Here is an 18351-nt window from a genome sequence, read left to right on the forward strand (position 1 = left end):
GGAACAGTGGCAGGGGGAAATAGCTATTCAAGACTGAAGGAAAGTAGAGCTAACTTGACAAACTTCAGGAATAGGGTTCCTTTTAAGGAGCGTCGAGCAAGTGAACACAAAGATGACACGATTGAGAGTGGAGAGAGGAAAAAGCCAAATATTTGAGGGAAAGGAGTCAATTATAAAGAACCTACTGTATGCCAAATTCTTCACCTCCGCATCATAATTTTAAACACAACAATCTTATGAATAAACTGTCATGCCTGGTTTACAAATGGATTAGTTTAGGCCCAGGGTAGTAATGTTCAAAGGGCTTGGGACATATTAGGCATCCAGTAAGTATTTAAGGAATGAGTTTGTCTGACTTATGGCCCAGAAACCTTAACCCCTGGCCAAGCTGATTCTAAGGGTGCTGTTGTTCACCCTTTCGGGGGTCCTTGACATCTCTCTCCCAATCCCCAAAGTACCCTTCCCTCCCCCTCGCCCCGCCCCCGTGATTCCACGTGCCGGAAATTAGGCGGCAAAAGTACTTCCGGGATAGGAAAGGCCGGCGCCGGCAAGATGGCGGCCCCCTTGGAGCTCAGTTGCTGGGGAGGCGGCTGGGGGCTCCCGTCGGTGCACAGCGAGTCCCTGGTGGTGATGGTGAGGGCGCGTCGCGGGCCCGGGCGCGGGAAAGAAGGGGAGGGGCCAGAGGCGCGAGGCCGGCCGGGCCGGGCCCTGGCGGCTAGCTGTGGTTCCCCGCCGCGCTCCCGGGCCCAGGCCGGCCGGGGCGCTGCTTGCTGCACGGCCCTGGGCTCCCTCCCGTCCAACGAGTTACAGCCTAGCCTGTGACCCCGCCGAAGCCTGGCGGGGGAATCTGTGGCTTCTCCGCTTGGCTCAGCGTTTTCTCAGCCTTGCAAAGCTGTCTGGGCGGTGGAATGAAAGCCCGAAGCAGGAGGCGCGCGCTCCCCTCTCTGCATCTCCCGAACCTTTTGGGGGAGCAAAGTCCCCGAAAGCCTCATAGCTGGCGCGCAATCCCCGGCTAGAGATCGGGGAGGGACGCAATCACTGAATCAGGCGTTTCTGCCTTCGGGGGACCGGGCTTTGAAGTAAAGCTGCTCGGAAAATTGCAATACGTACTCACAGTCTAAAATGTTTTATTGCAAATTCTCTTTCAGGCTTACGCCAAATTTTCTGGTGCACCCCTGAAAGTCAATGTCATAGATAACACCTGGAGAGGTTCAAGAGGTACAGTGTAAACTTTTAAACACTCCTTTCTGCCCTCTCTGTGCACCCCTACCCCCCACCCCCGTTTAAAGCTTTGAGGCATGTAGCCATGGAGTGCCTTGGGGTTTTAGTTCTTACCATATGACCTTGGCTGTGTGTTGCTTATGTTTTGATCATTCTGAGTAATACTTCAAAGGACAACCAAATCAGTGGAAATTATGAGAAATGAAAATGCTCTCCAGAACTGTTTTTTGTGAAATGGCAAAAACCTAAAATGACTTACTCATTTTTTCCTCCTCCAAATGTGATTGGTATAGTTTTTAGGGTACTGGAATATCATCAGAGGAAATCGAAATGCTTCCTTGTATGTAAACTGTTTTTTGATTATAGGAGATGTACCAGTTTTGACAAGTGAAGACAATATTGTTTCTCAGCCAGCAAAAATACTAAACTTTTTAAGAAAACAGGTGGGTGGTTCTGTTTGAAGAGTTAGCTTCTTGATCTCTGCATGTTACTTTTTAAAAGAATTTTTTTAAATATTTTTTTTAAATTTAGAATTATTTTTTGGAGATACATGGGGTTTGATATAAAAATAGACTTCAGAGTCAGTGCTCTAAATCATGAGTTGTACTGTGATTTGAAAGCCATATAGTTATAGTCAGTTTATATTTTCCTGCACTTTGCTTGGCTTTTATTGAAGTTTAGATATAAGCAGATTCAATTTAGCCATCTTCACTATTACACTTATTGATAGGATTGTGAATTTAGTTACATAATTGCTACACATTTTGTGCTGGATCTGAGATCTGAGTTCCCATCTACTAGCAACTATTTATTTTTTAAAAGCATAAGCTAATAGTTGCAGTTAAATGTTTCATGAAATAATGTATCCAAAATGTCTAAACATTCAAAGATTTATATAATGTATCCAAAATGTTTAAACATGTAAAGATTTACGTAAATGCAAAAATTACTGGTTTTGCCAATACTTAAAAAAAATCTTATATCAACACAATTTAGAACTTTCCTAAATTTGAAGGCTTTCTCTTTTCATGGTGAAATGCAACTAATTAGAACTTTCTCCTTATTGTTAACAAAAATAATAATAGCTTCTATGTATTAAGTTTGTATTACATGCCATGCACTAAAATAAACCAGGTCATTGACAGTCATTGAAATAATAGTTAATTTAAAAAACCTCTAAAACTAACGTGTATTCTCCTTACTGTGTGCATGATGCGATGCCAAGAATTTTATTTGTATTAAGCAGCATTTGTCACTGAATTTGTGTTTCTTCCCCTTTTAATATGGTAGCCAGTTTTGAGGAAGAATAGGAATCCTAATTTATTTAGCTTCACCATTTTGGGATGCTGTTGACTTAGGAGATTTTTGGGTTTTCTATTTTTTAATAGAAATATAATGCTGATTATGAGCTCTCAGCAAAACAAGGGGCAGATACACTGGCTTACATTGCTCTCCTTGAAGAGAAGCTTCTTCCTGCAATGGTGAGCATTGGTGAATATTACAGTATTTTAGTGAGCTATTGAAAATATACTTAGTCTGTTTAGAAGAAAAATAATGAAAAAGGCTTAAGAGAAAATTTCATTTACATATTAATCCTGATTCTTTCATGTAATTGGATTCTTTTAGACATCCAACTAGTGAAACAACACAAATAATCTACTGTGTTCCTTATTCTGGGTGCTTGGAGTACTCAGAGCAGTCAGCAAAACTCACACGTTTAAAAAATCTTGATTTAAAAAAAATCATGATTTATCCTTGAGTCATTCTAACGGGAGAATTTGTATGAAGTCATTTTATTCAGAGATATTTATGAAAAACTTTCACATTGATTGAGTAATCTTGATTTTAAAGGAATATTTTTGTAGTGTTTTTCTTCCTCCTTTTTGCAGCTTCACACATTCTGGGTTGAGAGTGACAATTACTTTTCTGTGACAAAGCCATGGTTTGCATCACGAATTCCTTTTCCCTTGAGTTTGATCCTACCTGGAAGAATGTCTAAGGGAGCACTGAACAGGATTCTCCTGACCAGAGGAGAGCCCCCGCTCTACCACCTCCGAGAAGTAGAAGCTCAGGTATGGTTGAGATCACCTTCAGAGCAAGGGCCCTCCTGAGGAGGGACAAGAGAGAGAGTGGAGATGAACGTACCTATAGATGCCTGCCTGAAAAGGAGTTTTGAGCATCTTTCCAAGTTTTGAGATGTAATTTCATCCTTATTAGATATACAGAGATGCCAAGGAGTGCCTAAATCTTCTGTCAAACAGATTGGGAACATCTCAGTTTTTCTTTGGAGATACGTGAGTGCATCCCCTTAAAAACCATTTGATGTTTTGTGTGCATATATTCAGTGAACAGTTATTTAAAGCAAGTTCCCTTGTCCTCCTTCCTTCCTCCCCCTCAATGAATTTTTCACTTAAAAAAAAGATTTAATGAACTTTTACTATAGGAAACTTTTTCTGTTGGTGGTAATCTAACATTGATTTAATGTGCTGCGTATGTGAATTTAAAACATCTAAGGCTATCCCCACCCTGTCTCCAGTTTCTGTATAACACTTGTGAATAAAAATGAACCTTAAATTTACAACTTAGTTTTCTTCTAAATAAAATACATGGTTAGAGTTAAAAAAAAAAAACTACTAATGAGTAAAACCCTAGTTGTATCATTTTTATAAGCCAGAATGGGTAGTAAACCTTTAACTATATTCAGTACCTTGTAATAACCTTTAATGAAAAAGAATATGAAAACGAATATATTTATGTATATGCATGACTGGGACATTATGCTGTAAACCAGAAATTGACACATTGTAACTGACTCTATTTCAATTTAAAAAAAAAAAAGACTATATTGTATACTTCAGAACTGACAAATGTATTTGAGAAAAAAAAATTTTAAACATAATCCCAAATTAGTATATTCTTACATGCTTTAAAAAAATCCTTAATTTATTTTTAGGCCTTCAACCTTGGATGCCTACGTGTTTGGTTTCCTGGCACCTCTTTATAAAGTACGCTTTCCTAAAGTTCAGTTACAAGAACACTTGAAACAGCTCTCCAACCTGTGTCGCTTTTGTGATGACATCCTAAACAGTTATTTTAGGCTTAGTCTTGGAGGTAGGCTGGTTTCTCTTCAGCTAATCTTTGTTTGCATAGAATATTTGCATATTCTCCTCAGGATGTATAAGCCAAATTCATTACTTGTTAAAGAAGTTTGTGTATTGTCTTTAAATGCTGGTTTACAGAACGTTAAAAAGTTCCAACTTTAGTTTTATTCTCATGTGTTAGTTCTTATTTAAATAGAGAAATAAATATTTGCCTTGTCTGTTCTTAGGGATTTTATGCATTTCTTGTTTCTTGTTCTTTAACTATTGCCCCTTTGAAGTGGGTCATTTTCTTCTAAAAGTTAGCTACACATATTTATTGAGTCCCTGCTGAAAGATGGCATTTATCCTAATGCAAATGGGCAATTACTTTAAATGTTGCTTCTAGCATTTTCCTGCGTGAACAGAAATCAGCAGCAGATTGCTTTTGGTGAGGTATACTCCCATGATTCCACTACTTGAAAACTGATTGCATCAGACTGGAGGTATAGTAAATAGAGGGCACCTGTCACTTAGCATCTGACTCTTTGGGAGTGTGGGGCTTTGCGCTTAGTGATTGTGATACTGAATTTGTATTGGGAGATCTGGCAAAAATTGTCCTTTTAAGAAATAGAAGTTATAAGGATTGTTGGCTTAGGGACAGTTTGTTGTTTATAGTGGGTGATGTGTTTTGTATATAATACACTTGGGAAGTGTATATATAACAAGGGAAGGGTTAGTCGTTTGGAAGTCATGAAACTGAGTAACTTTCAACCCCGTTACTTTGGAGCAGTGGTTAGCAAACCTGACTAGAGAACAAATAGAAAATCTTGGATCCTGTACCAGATATACTGAATTTGGATCTCTTAGGGATACATCCCAGGAATCTGTATTTTTTTTTTAAAGTTCTTCCAAATGCTTCGGATGCCTGGTGGATGGCTGTTTGGACCTTAGAAAGCTGTTCAAATAGTTGTAACTAAAGACCCGTTTGAATGGGTGGGGAAAGGTACAACTCAGAATTGAGAAGGAAATGAGGACTGTTGGGCTCTTACTAATTACTTTGGCTGTCTGCATAACACTTGGCTGGCGGGGTCTCCCTAAGGACACATGTAGTCCTTTTGTTTAAGGTTTGATTTTAGAGCATTACTATCCCTCTTAACTTTGCCTTTGAACCTAGAATGGTTTGTCACTTTTTTAGGGGGTAGGGTGGGGGATGGGGCACTTAGCAGGGTGGATAGACTCAAAATTCTTTCAATCTAAACAGCTTGTAAGGCTTTCAAAATTTCCTCTTTCTGATTTCTGTCCTGGCTTCTTAGGCATCTCTCCTGCTGGACAAGAAACGGTAGATGCAAATCTGCAGAAACTCACACAGCTTGTAAATAAGGAGTCCAACTTGATTGAAAAGGTCAAGTTTACTTCAATCATTATTTTGTATTAGTTGAGTATCTTCCTTTCTGCATTTAATGTTGTAATTTGGGTTATGCATTAACTTTACCCTTTTAGTTTTTTTTTTAAGTTTTTTTTCCAGAAAACTATTTAATATATATTTACTAAAGTTGTACAAAGTAACTGTTTTGAAGCCAGTAATGGCTTGATTGCTTCAGGGGAAAATCTGATGATAAATGGTATTGTGTTTACTTCTACCACACTTTTCAAGGTAGGAGATCCAAAAGCCTGGCTTTAAAAAAAAAAAAAAAAAGAGAGAGAGACAAACAGAAAACACTTCTTGCTTGCTTGTCTGCCTCTCTGCCTCTGAGGGTTAAAATTTCTTGAGACTGTAAGTGCCTGTGCTTCTCCTTTCTTGCTAATAGCACTGTGAGGTTTTTTACTTTTTCTACATAAATGGTTTTATTTGTCTCCTTCCTTTCCTTCTCTGTTCTAAATGTTGTCTACAGTTTTTTCCCCCAGTGTGGATATTTTGCCACCTTGGGAATATGCATTTGGTGTGAGAGATTTTGAGGAACTGGGTAAGAGAGAGAGCCAACGATGAAATTTCAACGGTGATTCTAATTGGAAAAATACGAGAGTTACGCCTTTTTTCCCCAAGTGTCTAATAAACTTACTTTTTTTTCTTTATACGATGTGGCCTGATAACACTGATTAGCAGTTCTTGAGGACTGAGTAGCAGGCACTGTATTATGTGAGCTTTATGTGAGTTACTCTCATTTAATCCTCGCAACAGGTGAGGTGTTGTGCAGGTACTCTGTCATCCCCATTTTACAGATGAGAGCCTGAAGCTTCAAGAGTAGCTTACAGTATCTCCTGCCTGAGGTCATTCCGCTGGCAAGAGCTGGAGGGGGATCTTGGACCCTGGAAATTGGATTCCAGCATGGGTTTTGCAGTTAGCCATTTAACTCATGAATAAAATTACGTATTTACTACTAATAGCCTGGTTTATAACTGCCACTCTCTGGAATGACCATTCTGTTTCTTTGTATGGTATTTCACATATCTCTTATTAAAGTTTGGGTAGATTGAATGAAAGCCAAGCTTGTCTTAATTCTCAGCCTAACTCAGGAAATCACACGAGAGGAAATACGTTTAGAGTTACGTGTGGAGAATGGAAAGATTTCTCAGACTGTTTTAGACACTTCTCTGCTAGTTGAAGGCTATCCAGTGTAGTTTCTATTTCTATCTGTGGCAAATTCATTACAGACAAATGAAGGGAACCATGAAATCCCTACATATGCAGAAAGTGAAACCAAGAGTCCCCATTAGCACTTTGCACTCTTCCATCTTGCCATCAACAATTACCGGAAAGTTTCCTGACCTCTGTCTGGCACTGCCCCCTCCCATCCCACTTCCTTTCTGATCTTCAGTACACTTCACTGTTTGCTACAGCATATTAGAACAACAAATTCTATTGGCTACCACTGTTCACCATTTAGACAGAAAAACTAAACTTTAAAGAAATAAAGAGTTATGTTTGAGGAACTTAGTTTTTGCAAGGAAAAAAGCCATCTAACACAATTGATTCAAATAGTTCACTGGGAATACTTTTTTCCTATTGGAAAATTAAGAGTTAATTTTTTATTCTTTTTCCTTTCCTATAAATCCCCTGTACCTCTGCTGAAATATTTCCTCTCTGCTTTATGAAAGCATCTTGAGAAGATAAGGGAGAGTTTTGCTTTGCATATATTCAGAACTCTCAAAACGCCTGCCTATCAAGTGGCTGATAAGATTCTATATCTTGTTTTTTTTTTTTTTTTTAAAAAGTACCTGTGAATATCTTGCTGGTTTGTGGTCATTGATGGCAGCTGCTTCAAGTCTTTTATGAGGCAGCTGAACCCCAGGACCTGAATCTTGCACTCTAGATGTGCGGTACGCTGGTTAAGGGTAGTTTTCTAAGGTCTGACTCAGTTCTAAATAACCCCTCTTCTAGCATGTCCAGGGATGCTAGTGCTCTCCTTAGGGTAAGTCTGAAACTCTTGGGTACTTTCTCAATATGCTCCTTATTACTTTGTTTCTCGGGAGCAGACTTAGAACTGATCCGATGTTTGCAGTGCCTAGGTCTAATAATTTGTCCTCCTTTCTGTCTTCTTCTAGCTTCCCTTGGAAGCCTAAAAGAGGTGATCTTTTGGAGTGGAGTGAGGTCATTTTTATTGAGGCAATGAGGTTAAGTTGAAAGAACAACAGTGTTAGAAGACCCAGGTTCAGATTTCAGCTCTGATAGTAGCTTTGCAACCTAATGCAAATTTGGTAACCTTTCTGAGCTTCACTTTTCTAATCTGTAAAATGGAGAATGATTGTGTCTTTTTTTCCTTTATAATTGTGTTGGGAAGATCAAGTGAGGTGTTGTACATGAACATACTATGTAAACCGTGGAGCTTAGTGTAACAGAAATTTTGCTTTTATATTTCTATTAGAAGATCTCTTAAACCAGGTTGTGCTATGGCTGAGTTCAGTAGACTGTTCACTTTGTGGAATTACTATAATTTTGTGAAGGCATCAAGAATGAGCCATATTGCCTTTATACATATAGTGAGTCAGCTAGTATTTAGACACGACGTTTAGAATTTTTAAGAGATTATTTGCAAGAAAAAGGTCTCTCTAGCAGTCCTGGGAACGTAAGGTTCTGCACTCGTCAAGGCTGTAGTCTGGATGGGGAGGCCACAGTCCACGTAAGTGGTGCCACAGCCATTAGTCAGATGTACCTTTTGTATTTTCCACAGATGGATGACAATCTTCGCCAAAGCCCTCAGCTTCCTCCTCGGAAACTGCCAACACTTAAACTGACTCCAGCAGAAGAAGAAAGTAATTCTTTACGACTGTCACCCTGACAGTCATCATGCTTTGTATCCAAAGTAGTATAATTGTTGCAGTAATCTCACTAAGCGTGCGAAGGCAAACAAGAAAATGCTATAAATGGGTATAAGGAAGACTCTAAAACAAAAGGAACTTTCTATGACAGCAATTTCTTTTTAGCTAGGAAGCTTGTGTTTTAGCTTGGCAATGCACTTTAACTAACATCAACGTGAATGTTAAATGAACTTGGGGAAAAAAGAAAACACATTGTACTGTATATAAAAAATCTGCCTTAACCTCGGCAGATTTTTGTCTTTGGTTCACATTTGCTGGCCAAAAGCTCCACTTCTGTTCTGAATGTGCACTCTTAATTTATTCAAGTTAATTTATTAATTTAGTTTCCTTAGCCAGTTTGAATATCTAATCTGTGGCTCTTGGGCTGAGGCCTTTTTCTTCTGGTTAGAAATCTGATGCCTATTTTAGACATTAGGAAAAGTATATTATTCTAATATTCTATATACTTCAATAGAAAAGCCTGTATTTAACTTTAAAAAGCAACAAGGAATGTGTTTTTAAATTACGCTTTCATAAGTCTAATCTTTTGGGGAAATATATAAATATTAAAGGTGGTTACATATACTATTTGTCTGACTATATGCACTTCAATATAGCAGTGTTTGCTGATGTGTTCAATGTAGGTTAGCAAGGGTTCTTTTAATTTATTGGAGCTTTACACCTGTGTATTCATAGTACATCTTTAACTCTAGGCATCTCTTTCTTGGATTGATTTCAGGAGAGCTGAATGTGTTGGTCATTGTCACTATGCCAGGCCGTAAAGTCTCGCTGAAACTTGCCCAGGTGTTAGATACCTCGCGGGAGGGGCCCACCGACAGTAATAGATGTACCTACTGTGCGTCTGGTCCGAGTTCACCGTGCTTGGGTCAGACCAGTGTTCTTTCATAAGAAACATATCATGTGGTCAAAAGCTTTATGACAATTAATTATTTTCCATAAAATTTAACTACAGTGGAAGGATCCAATGGAATAATTGGAAACAGCAGTTGATTTTTAAGAACATTTTCTATATATTGGTTGCTGAATGGTTAAAGGATTTGCTGTGCAGGTAATTTTTACTTATAATAGAATCTTACTTATTTTAGTGGCTGAGGTGCTGCTGTTGTCCTAAAACCACTTCTGGGTTTTTTTAAAATATAGGACCATGTTTTTGATTAGTGTCTTAAAAGACAACTATGGTGCTCAGCAAATCTTATCACATCCTGCAGAAACCCCCAGGTTAAGAAAACAGCTTTGTAGTCAAGAGATTTGTCTAATTTGAGCTAAGTTGGGCTCAGCTTTGACCTGTATCCTCTCAATTTGTTCCGTATCTAGGTAGCTATTTATACAAGAGTCTTTAAGTCATTGTAAATATTTTTTCTTGAAGGTTTTAATTAAATGTGAAACGTGGTAGTGTTCAAAATCTTGTTCATCTGTTTGGATGCATTGAGGGAAAGTAACTCATGAGTTTCACATTACTTCTGCAACAGGTGGGAAAGGGTGTGTGTTACATGTTAGACTTCTATTGGATTCCAGCAATTGGAAATCTGTATGAATATTCTATGTTGGAAATTGTGACTGCAGGACTTTATTGTCCTCTTGGAATTGATGTATCTTGGAGAAGGGTGGTTAGCACGTTAATCAGACATCTGTTTATGCTTTAGTCAGGGTTAGTTGTTTTCAGTTACGATTTCTATTAAAACTTCCAAAAAGCGTTTGAAGTGGCTTATGATTGTCAAACACGTGTAAAACAGGATGACTAAAATTATTTTTTGGAAAAATAAAAAATGTGTTGGAGAGAGAACTATAATAGACCTAGCAGGTTCTAAAATCAAATGGTAAATTTAACTCCGAGTTTCTCCGTGGGCAAAGTCAAAAGATTATACTGGGTTACATAAATTTTTCTGTCTGCAAAACTACTAATACCCATGAGTAAGAAAACTGTTTTTTACATTTTTATAAGAATGTGGGAGATTGTGTTCTTGTGACACAAAGATGCAGCCAATTAAGCATACTGTCATGTTTGCTGTGTTGGAAGTTTAATCAAAAGATGCCATTTTAGGATAACAAGTATTTGTCATTTTTTTAGTAGAGAAGACAACAGTAAGTATGACTTATTTCCTTTTGGTCATTCCTGCTTTGAACTGCCTTTAGATGTATACTGTATGGGCCATGATGCTTCCAGACTACCTCTCCTAAGATGCAAAATATGATTTAGGTAAGTAAGACCTGATATGTTGGGTTACTTAGTTGACCTTGGTATAAGCCAACGAGATGCCCAGAAGCTATCATCGCACACACCACTCCAGGGACCAGCCACACATATAGGAAGCTCTTGGAAAGGAACAGCTTTCTAGACAGGGCAGAGAGCTTGTGATCAACCTGTCAGGATCTGCTATGAATAATTTGCTGAGATAAATGGTCCACAGTCTTTAAAGACTGTGAGCAACTTTCTTTTGGACGTGATGGTGGAGAATAATATGATAAAAGGGACTATGTTTGTGTTTATATTTCTTGGCATTATAGGATTAGAAAATAGGTCAGATAAAGTAAAGATCTTCCATCCACAAACTCATCGGTCATCCATAAGCCTGACCATTCTCATAATACCAAAGAAACTATAAAGAATATTGAGGATAGTCATTCCTACACACTGTTTTTTTTTTTTCCTCTAAAAGGTTGGCATTAACAAATGAATCAAATTTCAACCTAGGTATATTTGTATTATTTTTTGAGTGCTAGAGGATTGGTGATTTCACATTAAATCCAAAGCATTTTGATTTCCATTTGTAACTTCTGTTTATTTAATATTGCTTGATATATTAACATGAAAGAACAGGGAAGCTTATTTCAGAGTGCTAAGTTACAATTTTCAGAAGCCTGCAAGATGGAAAACTAGACATCAAAAGAGGCAGAAATTGGTTAACAGTGATAGTACCTGAGAAAACCAAGTTTTAGAGGCAGCATCTTGTGAAAAAAGTGGTAAAGTTGGTAGTATGTTTTCTTAGATCCTCTTCCAGGAATAGACATTTACCAGGTCTATTAGATTTTTTGACAAGTTTTTCATAAACTGTCAAAAATTTTCTCTCTCTCAAACCAGAATATAAATGCTTAAATGTAAAGATAAGAAGCTGAATGATGGTTACATAGGACCACTCTGTACTATTTTTGGAACTTCTTGTGAGTCTATAATTATTTCAAAATAAAAGGGTTTTAAAAATAAATTCAGTAGAGTAAATTTATCACTATCTACATAAGTTATGATTTAAAATTTAATGCTTCAAATATAGTATTCAGTTCCAGATGAATAAATACATAATATAAATTAAATATAATTGATTTCATTTTTGAGTTTAAAGGAAAAAGAAACTCAGGTTTGTAACAAATGATTATGTAAAGATCTATTTTGCCTTGTCAGCAAAGAAAAAACAACAAGCTAGAACCAAGAACCCCTTTACCCTAGGATATAAAAAAATTCTATGATTTTATGTTTGTAATTACATCTTTTTCTTCCTGTGGGACCTGGGTTTACTTTTGAGGATAAATGTTTTGAGAAGAGCCCTTCTGTGTCTTTGTGTGGCAGTCCCTCTTTGCTGTGCATGTGTTCTCCAACTACACAGCACACGAAATGCACTCTAGGACCACGCTTTAATGAAGAAGGCTAGGCATGTCTGCATGCTTTTTATTTTAAGCTCATAGGGATTTAGTGATTGACTTTGTCTTGGTTGTTTATATAATTAAAGTCCTGAGCAGAGCCACATAGTGTATTTGGGTTGTGATGGTGGTCTTTTGTGTATGTTGTTCGCATTAGTAATTATCTTTTGCCTTTTTTCTTATTCAGCTCTGTGGAATTTACATCTTCTTTTCACTGTTTTCATATTTCTTAAACAGATTGTTAGGAAATTTGCTAGTTACATGAATCAAAAATCAGTAATCCTAGCCTCAAAGGTTTTATTGAAATTTCATGAGATCTTCAAAATGTTGATTTTCACAGAGATATAAAGATGGAGTGTTTTTTTTTAAGGGGTTTGCAAAATAATTTAGCCCCAAACTCTTGCTGGGAAATAATATTTGTTAGAAACCTGAGTTACCTGCCCTAGGCTTAAAATGCTTGTGATTGAGGTGGAGAGGTACTCTCAGAATAAAAAAGCATACAAAAATTGTTTGTTGCAGATGAGGAGTCCAGTGATTACTGATGAGAATTAACATTTTTGAGCAATGATGTAAGGGTAACTTTGAGTTGGATGTTTGTAAATAGAGGGTGAGTGTTACAATAGAAGACTATTCAGAGCAAAACAAAGTAGCTTCTATAGAAAAAAAATACAGGAAAGTAAGTCTTTTTGTATGCTCATTATTAATTTGAAATCATATTGTAAGATTTTTTAAAACTATCTTTTCGTTTCTTGGAGAAGGAGTTCAAGATATATCTTGGCAAAATATATTTTATATTATTATGTAGAGGGTTATGTGGCCAGGTAAGTTTGGGAAATGCTGGGTTGGACAAAGTTAAGTTACTGTGGGCTTTTCAGGACCTTGGATATGCTGTGGTGTGATTTCAAACTCTAAGAAGGGCCTGTTATTTTATATGCCATTTCCCTAATTTATTTTTATGTGGATTTTTTTTTTTAAGTAGGTGTCATGTGAGATTTTTGTCCTGGGAAATACACTTAGGGAAATGCTGCCCTAGAGTGTTTTTGCTTGTTTGTGCTCATTGCAAAGGTTTCCTGTTGTTGGCTGCCCCTCTAGTGAGTGGTGATAAAATGGGAAGAGACAGGTTAGGAATCCCTTGGACCATGGAGTTGACGGAGGAGTCACTGAGGTTTAGTTAAGTTGCTTGTTTAGGCACATGAAGTCACATGTTGGTCAGTCCAGCCTCTTTCCCTAGAATCCCAGGTGGCTTGGAAGAGCTGTACAGGGGTGTGGACTGGTGGTTTCAGAGAACTAACCACTTCTTAGGCATCTATGAAACAGAGGGAACCAACTTGGAATTCTAGAACAATTTTCCAAACTGTTTTTGGTTATACTTTAAAAGTGACAAAAAGATTTCATGTATAACTGAAAAATTGTGCTTCACAGTGGAATTTGATACAACATTGTGAAATGACTATAACTCAATTAAAGAAAAGTTAAAAAAAAAGAAAATTCACTCATCAAACTAATCACAGTTCCCTATAAATATTATATCTGACAAAAGTCTAGGGATACATACGGTTTTGCAACCTTCGCTGCACAAGGTCATAGATAACACTGTGTTAAATATATAGTTCATAGCTGCATTCACTTTGTATTCTTTGTGACATTTTATTGGCTCTCATGCTGTTATGGGTAATAGGGTAGTGTCCACAGAACCAAAAATGGCAAAAGAGTTTTTCTTCCATTACCTGTGCTTTTTCCTTTTTTAAAATAAGAAAATCATAAGAAGAGCACAGTAGGAAGTTGTCTCCAGTTCAAATTAAGAATCAAATATTGTAGCCAAAGGAGAGTTTTTAAAAAACAGTTCTGTGTTTTTATATAGAAAACTGTTGTATTTTTTGAAACTTGTAATTATGTGAAGTGATGGATATTAAGTAAACATTATGGCAATCATTTTGCTATAGACACATATATTGAATAATTATGTTGTATACCTTAAACTATTACAATGTTACATATCAATTATATATGAATAAAACTGGGGAAAATATTTAAAAAAATAAAAGTAACAAAAGGCAGTGGTATTTATAGCCCTAACGTCACATACAAGCTGGTCATTATATACACACAGTGTCATAGAAAGTTCACAGTTGCTTTGGTGACAAAAACAAAGGAAATTTAATATTTTCAAGATCTATTACTGAAGATATGGTCTAAATGAGGATTGTATGTTTATGTGTGCATTTTCTAAGATGAGGGTTTAGAGTTTTTTATTAAATTCTCAGCTGTTTTTATATCCTAAAAAACTTAAACCTCTCTAGACCTCCAAATTTTAGAAGACTAAATATGTTTGATTTCATTTCAAAGTATGAAACCAGTTCACAAATCAGGTGTAAGGATGCTCTTTGTTTTCCGCAATGTATACTGTTGCATATTTGGAAATGCATGCTTTGAATGTGTATTTGATAGAAAGCTTGCCTTTGGGTTTGAGTTGTGGTGTAATGGTGAACATCTCGCCATGTGAAAAGCAGTTGGATCTTTGTTCTGATCCTTTAGATTTCCTCATGCAAATTTGGAGAAATGCCTTTTAATCATTGAGTTTACATATTGCAGATCCTTGGAAGTCAGGAAAAAAAGACTTGCCAGAGTTTGCATCAGTCCTGAGCGAGTCATGCAGTATAGAGAAGGCTATGCCGGCCATTTGTTCTTGGGACTGTTGGCTGCCTCTCCTGCAGTGCTGGCATCTTTATTTCTTGGAGAAGGACGGGTGTACTCAAGCTTTTATGTTAATTGCATAAAGATGAGCTTTATTCTTCTTCTGACTTGATATTTTATTTTGTAAACTGAGAAATAATGCCTTTCCATTTTTTCTGTTCATTCCTGAAGTGGAAATCTTAGGTGTCTGTAATGTAACTTTAGCTTCCTGGAAGACTGATAGCAAAGAGGACAATAGGAAATACATGTATACTCATACTGGTTTTGTTCCATCAAGCTCATCTTTGAATGGTAAACATTTCAAACATCTGTTCTAGTGTACAAATACTGTAGTTCTGTTATAAAGTAAACAGTCTTAAAATAAGCAATGTTGATCACAATTTCAATATTCTAGCCTTGCCTAGTGCGAATATATTTTACTCAGAGACTATGTATAAATACCCAGAAGTGGTGATGATGATCATTGTTGTAAAGAATTTATTCTGATAAATGAGAAACTGGATACAATGTTGAAATTGCTATTTTTCACAATAAAATCTCAAATTGCTTGAATGTTTATTAACTCCTGGTTTAATGTTATTTATTTCTGGAGGTGAATATTTCATTGGGGAGAATTTTTGGGTGGTTGAAAATAGTTCTGTACTAGAACTAGGCTAGATAGAGGGTTGTTCTTTTTAAAATATCCATTCTTTGGAAAGATACCACATGCTCCTGGATTGGAAGGGCCAATATTGTTAAAATGGCCATACTGCCCAAGGCAATCTTCAGATTTAATGCAATCCCTATCAGATTACCCAGGACATTTTTCACAGAACTAGAACAAATCACATTAAAATTTATATGGAATCACAAAAGACCCAGAATTGCCAAAGCATCACTGAATTAAAAGAATGAGGCTGGAGGAATAACCCTCCTAGACTTCGGACAATACTACAGAGCTACAGTAATCCAAACAGCATGGTATTGGTACAAAAACAGACATATAGACCAATGGAACAGAACAGAGAGCCCAGAAATGAATCCACAAACTTTTGGTCAATTAATCCTTGCCAAAGGAAGCAAAAACATACAGTGGAATAAAGACAGTCTCTTCAGCAACGGTATTAGGAAAACTGGACAGCTGCATGTAAATCAATGAAGTTAGAATATTCCCTCAAACCATACACAAAAATAAACTCAAAATGGCTTAAAGACTTAAACATAAGACAAGACACAATAAATCTCCTAGAAGAAAACATAGGCAAAACATTGTCTCACATACATCTTAGCAATGTTCTCCTAGAGCAGTCTACCCAAGCAATAGAAATAAAAGCAAGAATAAACAAATGGGACCTAATTAAACTTGCAAGCTTCTGCACAGCAAAGGAAACCATAAGTAAAACAAAACGACAACCTACGGAATGGGAGAAAATTTTTGCAAACGAAACTGACAAAGGATTGATCTCCAGGATATATAAGCAGCTCATATGACTTAATAAGAAAAAAACAAACAACCCAATCCAAACATGGGCAGAAGACCTAAACAAGCAATTCTGCAATGATCAACAGGCACATGAAAAAATGCTCAATATCACTAATTATCAGAGAAGTGCAAATCAAAACTACAATGAGGTATCACCTCACACCCGTCAGAATGGCCATTATAAAAAAGTCCACAAATGACAAATGCTAGAGAGGCTGTGGAGAAAAGGGTACCCTCCTACACTGCTGGTGGGAATGCCGGTTGGTGCAGCCACTGTGGAAAACAGTATGGAGATTCCTCAAAAAACTAGGAATAGACTAACCATTGACCCAGTAATCCCGCTCCTGGGCATATATCCAGAAGGAATCCTACTTCAAAAAGACACTTGCACCCCAATGTTCATAGCAGCACTATTTACAATAGCCAAGATATGGAAGCAGCCTAAATGCCCATCAACAGATGACTGGATAAAGAAGAGGTGGTATATTTATACAATGGAATACTATTCAGCCATAAAAACCATCAACATAACGCCATTTGCAGCAACATGGATGTTCCTGGAGAATGTCATTCTAAGTGAAGTAAACCAGAAAGAGAAAGAAAAATACCCTATGAGATTGCTCATATGTGGAATCTAAAAAAACCCAAAAAACAAAAAACATAAATACAAAACAGAAATAGACTCATAGACATAGAATACAAACTCGTTGTTGCCAAGGGGCGGGGGGTGGGAAGGGATAGACCGGGAGTTTCAAAATTAGTAGATACTGACTGGCATATGTAGAATAGATAAACAAGATTATATGGTATAGCACAGGGAAATATATACAAGATCTTGTGGTAGCTCACAGTGAAAAAAAAAAGTGACAATATATGTATGTTCATGTATAACTGAAAAATTGTGCTCTGCACTGGAATTTGACACAACATTGTAAAATGACTATAACTCAATAAAAAAAGTTTTAAAAAAAGTTTTAAAAAAAGTTGGACACCCAATTGAAATTTTAAACAAACAAAAAAAGAAAACATAGGCAAAACATTATCTCACATACATCTTAGCAATGTTCTCCTAGAGCAGTCTACCGAAGCAATAGAAATAAAAGCAAAAATAAACAAATGGGACCTAATTAAACTTAAAAGCTTTGCACAGCAAAGCAAACCATAAGCAAAACGACAACTTACAGAATGGGAGAGAATATTTGCAAAAGATGAGACTGACAAGGGTTTGATTTCCATAATATATAAACAGCTCATAATGACTTAATAAAACAAACAACCCAATCCAAAAGTTGGCAGAAGAACTAAACAAGCAATTCTCCAATGAAGACATATGAATGACCGATAGGCAAATGAAAAAATGCTCAATATCACTAATTATCAGAGAAATGCAAATCAAAACTACAATGAGGTATCACCTCATACCCGTCAGAATGGCCATCATTCAAAAGTCCACAAATGATAAAATGCTGGAAAGGTTATGGAGAAAAGGGAACCCTCCTACACTGTTGGTGGGAATGCAGTTTGGTGCAGCCATTGTGGAAAACAGTATGGAGATTCCTCAAAAGACTAAAAATAGACTTACCATATGATCCAGCAATCCCACTCCTGGGCATATATCCAGAGGGAACCTTAATTCAGAAAGACACCTGCACCCTAATATTCATAGCAGCACTATTTACAATAGCCAAGACATGGAAACAACCTAAATGCCCATCAACAGATGACTGGATAAAGAAGCTGTGGTATATTTATACAATGGAATACTACTCAGATATAAAAAATGATAAAATAATGCCATTTGCAGCAACATAGATGGCCCTGGAGAATGTCATTCTAAGTGAAGTAAGCCAGAGAAAGAAAAATACCATATGATATCACTCATAAGTGGAATCTTAAAAAAAAGCCAAATGAACTTATATGTAAAACAGAAAAAGACTCACAGAC

The 18351-nt window shown here is 36.8% G+C and overlaps 1 protein-coding gene across 5 annotated transcripts; it reads left to right on the plus strand.

Annotated features, from left to right (window-relative positions):
• Nucleotides 1-530: 530 nt before the first annotated feature.
• Nucleotides 531-15507, plus strand: MTX3 (metaxin 3). 5 transcript variants are annotated; one of them, XM_072958452.1, is made up of 10 exons: nucleotides 531-633; nucleotides 1149-1218; nucleotides 1588-1664; nucleotides 2610-2702; nucleotides 3111-3293; nucleotides 3439-3515; nucleotides 4175-4332; nucleotides 5615-5703; nucleotides 8471-8552; nucleotides 9337-15507. In XM_072958452.1, exons 1-10 carry the CDS (start codon nucleotides 553-555, stop codon nucleotides 9504-9506), a joined length of 1080 nt encoding a protein of 359 aa, XP_072814553.1. In that variant the 5' UTR covers nucleotides 531-552; the 3' UTR covers nucleotides 9507-15507. The 5 variants fall into 5 exon arrangements, with proteins under 5 accessions (XP_072814553.1, XP_072814554.1, XP_072814555.1 ...); XM_072958453.1 differs by lacking the exon at nucleotides 2610-2702; XM_072958454.1 differs by lacking the exon at nucleotides 9337-15507 and having other exon boundaries at nucleotides 5615-5735; nucleotides 8471-8520.
• Nucleotides 15508-18351: the final 2844 nt, after the last annotated feature.

Source organism: Vicugna pacos, chromosome 3, assembly GCF_048564905.1.
Source record: "Vicugna pacos chromosome 3, VicPac4, whole genome shotgun sequence".
In the NCBI taxonomy this organism is placed as follows: Eukaryota; Metazoa; Chordata; class Mammalia; order Artiodactyla; family Camelidae; genus Vicugna; species Vicugna pacos.

Coding starts and splice junctions, on each gene's coding strand:
- MTX3 (XM_072958452.1), top strand. CDS start 553: ATGGCGGCCCCCTTGGAGCTCAGTTGCTGGGGAGGCGGCTGGGGGCTC. Junction 1,219..1,587: donor CACCTGGAGAGGTTCAAGAG/GTACAGTGTAAA, acceptor TTTTGATTATAG/GAGATGTACCAGTTTTGACA. Junction 1,665..2,609: donor TAAACTTTTTAAGAAAACAG/GTGGGTGGTTCT, acceptor ATTTTTTAATAG/AAATATAATGCTGATTATGA.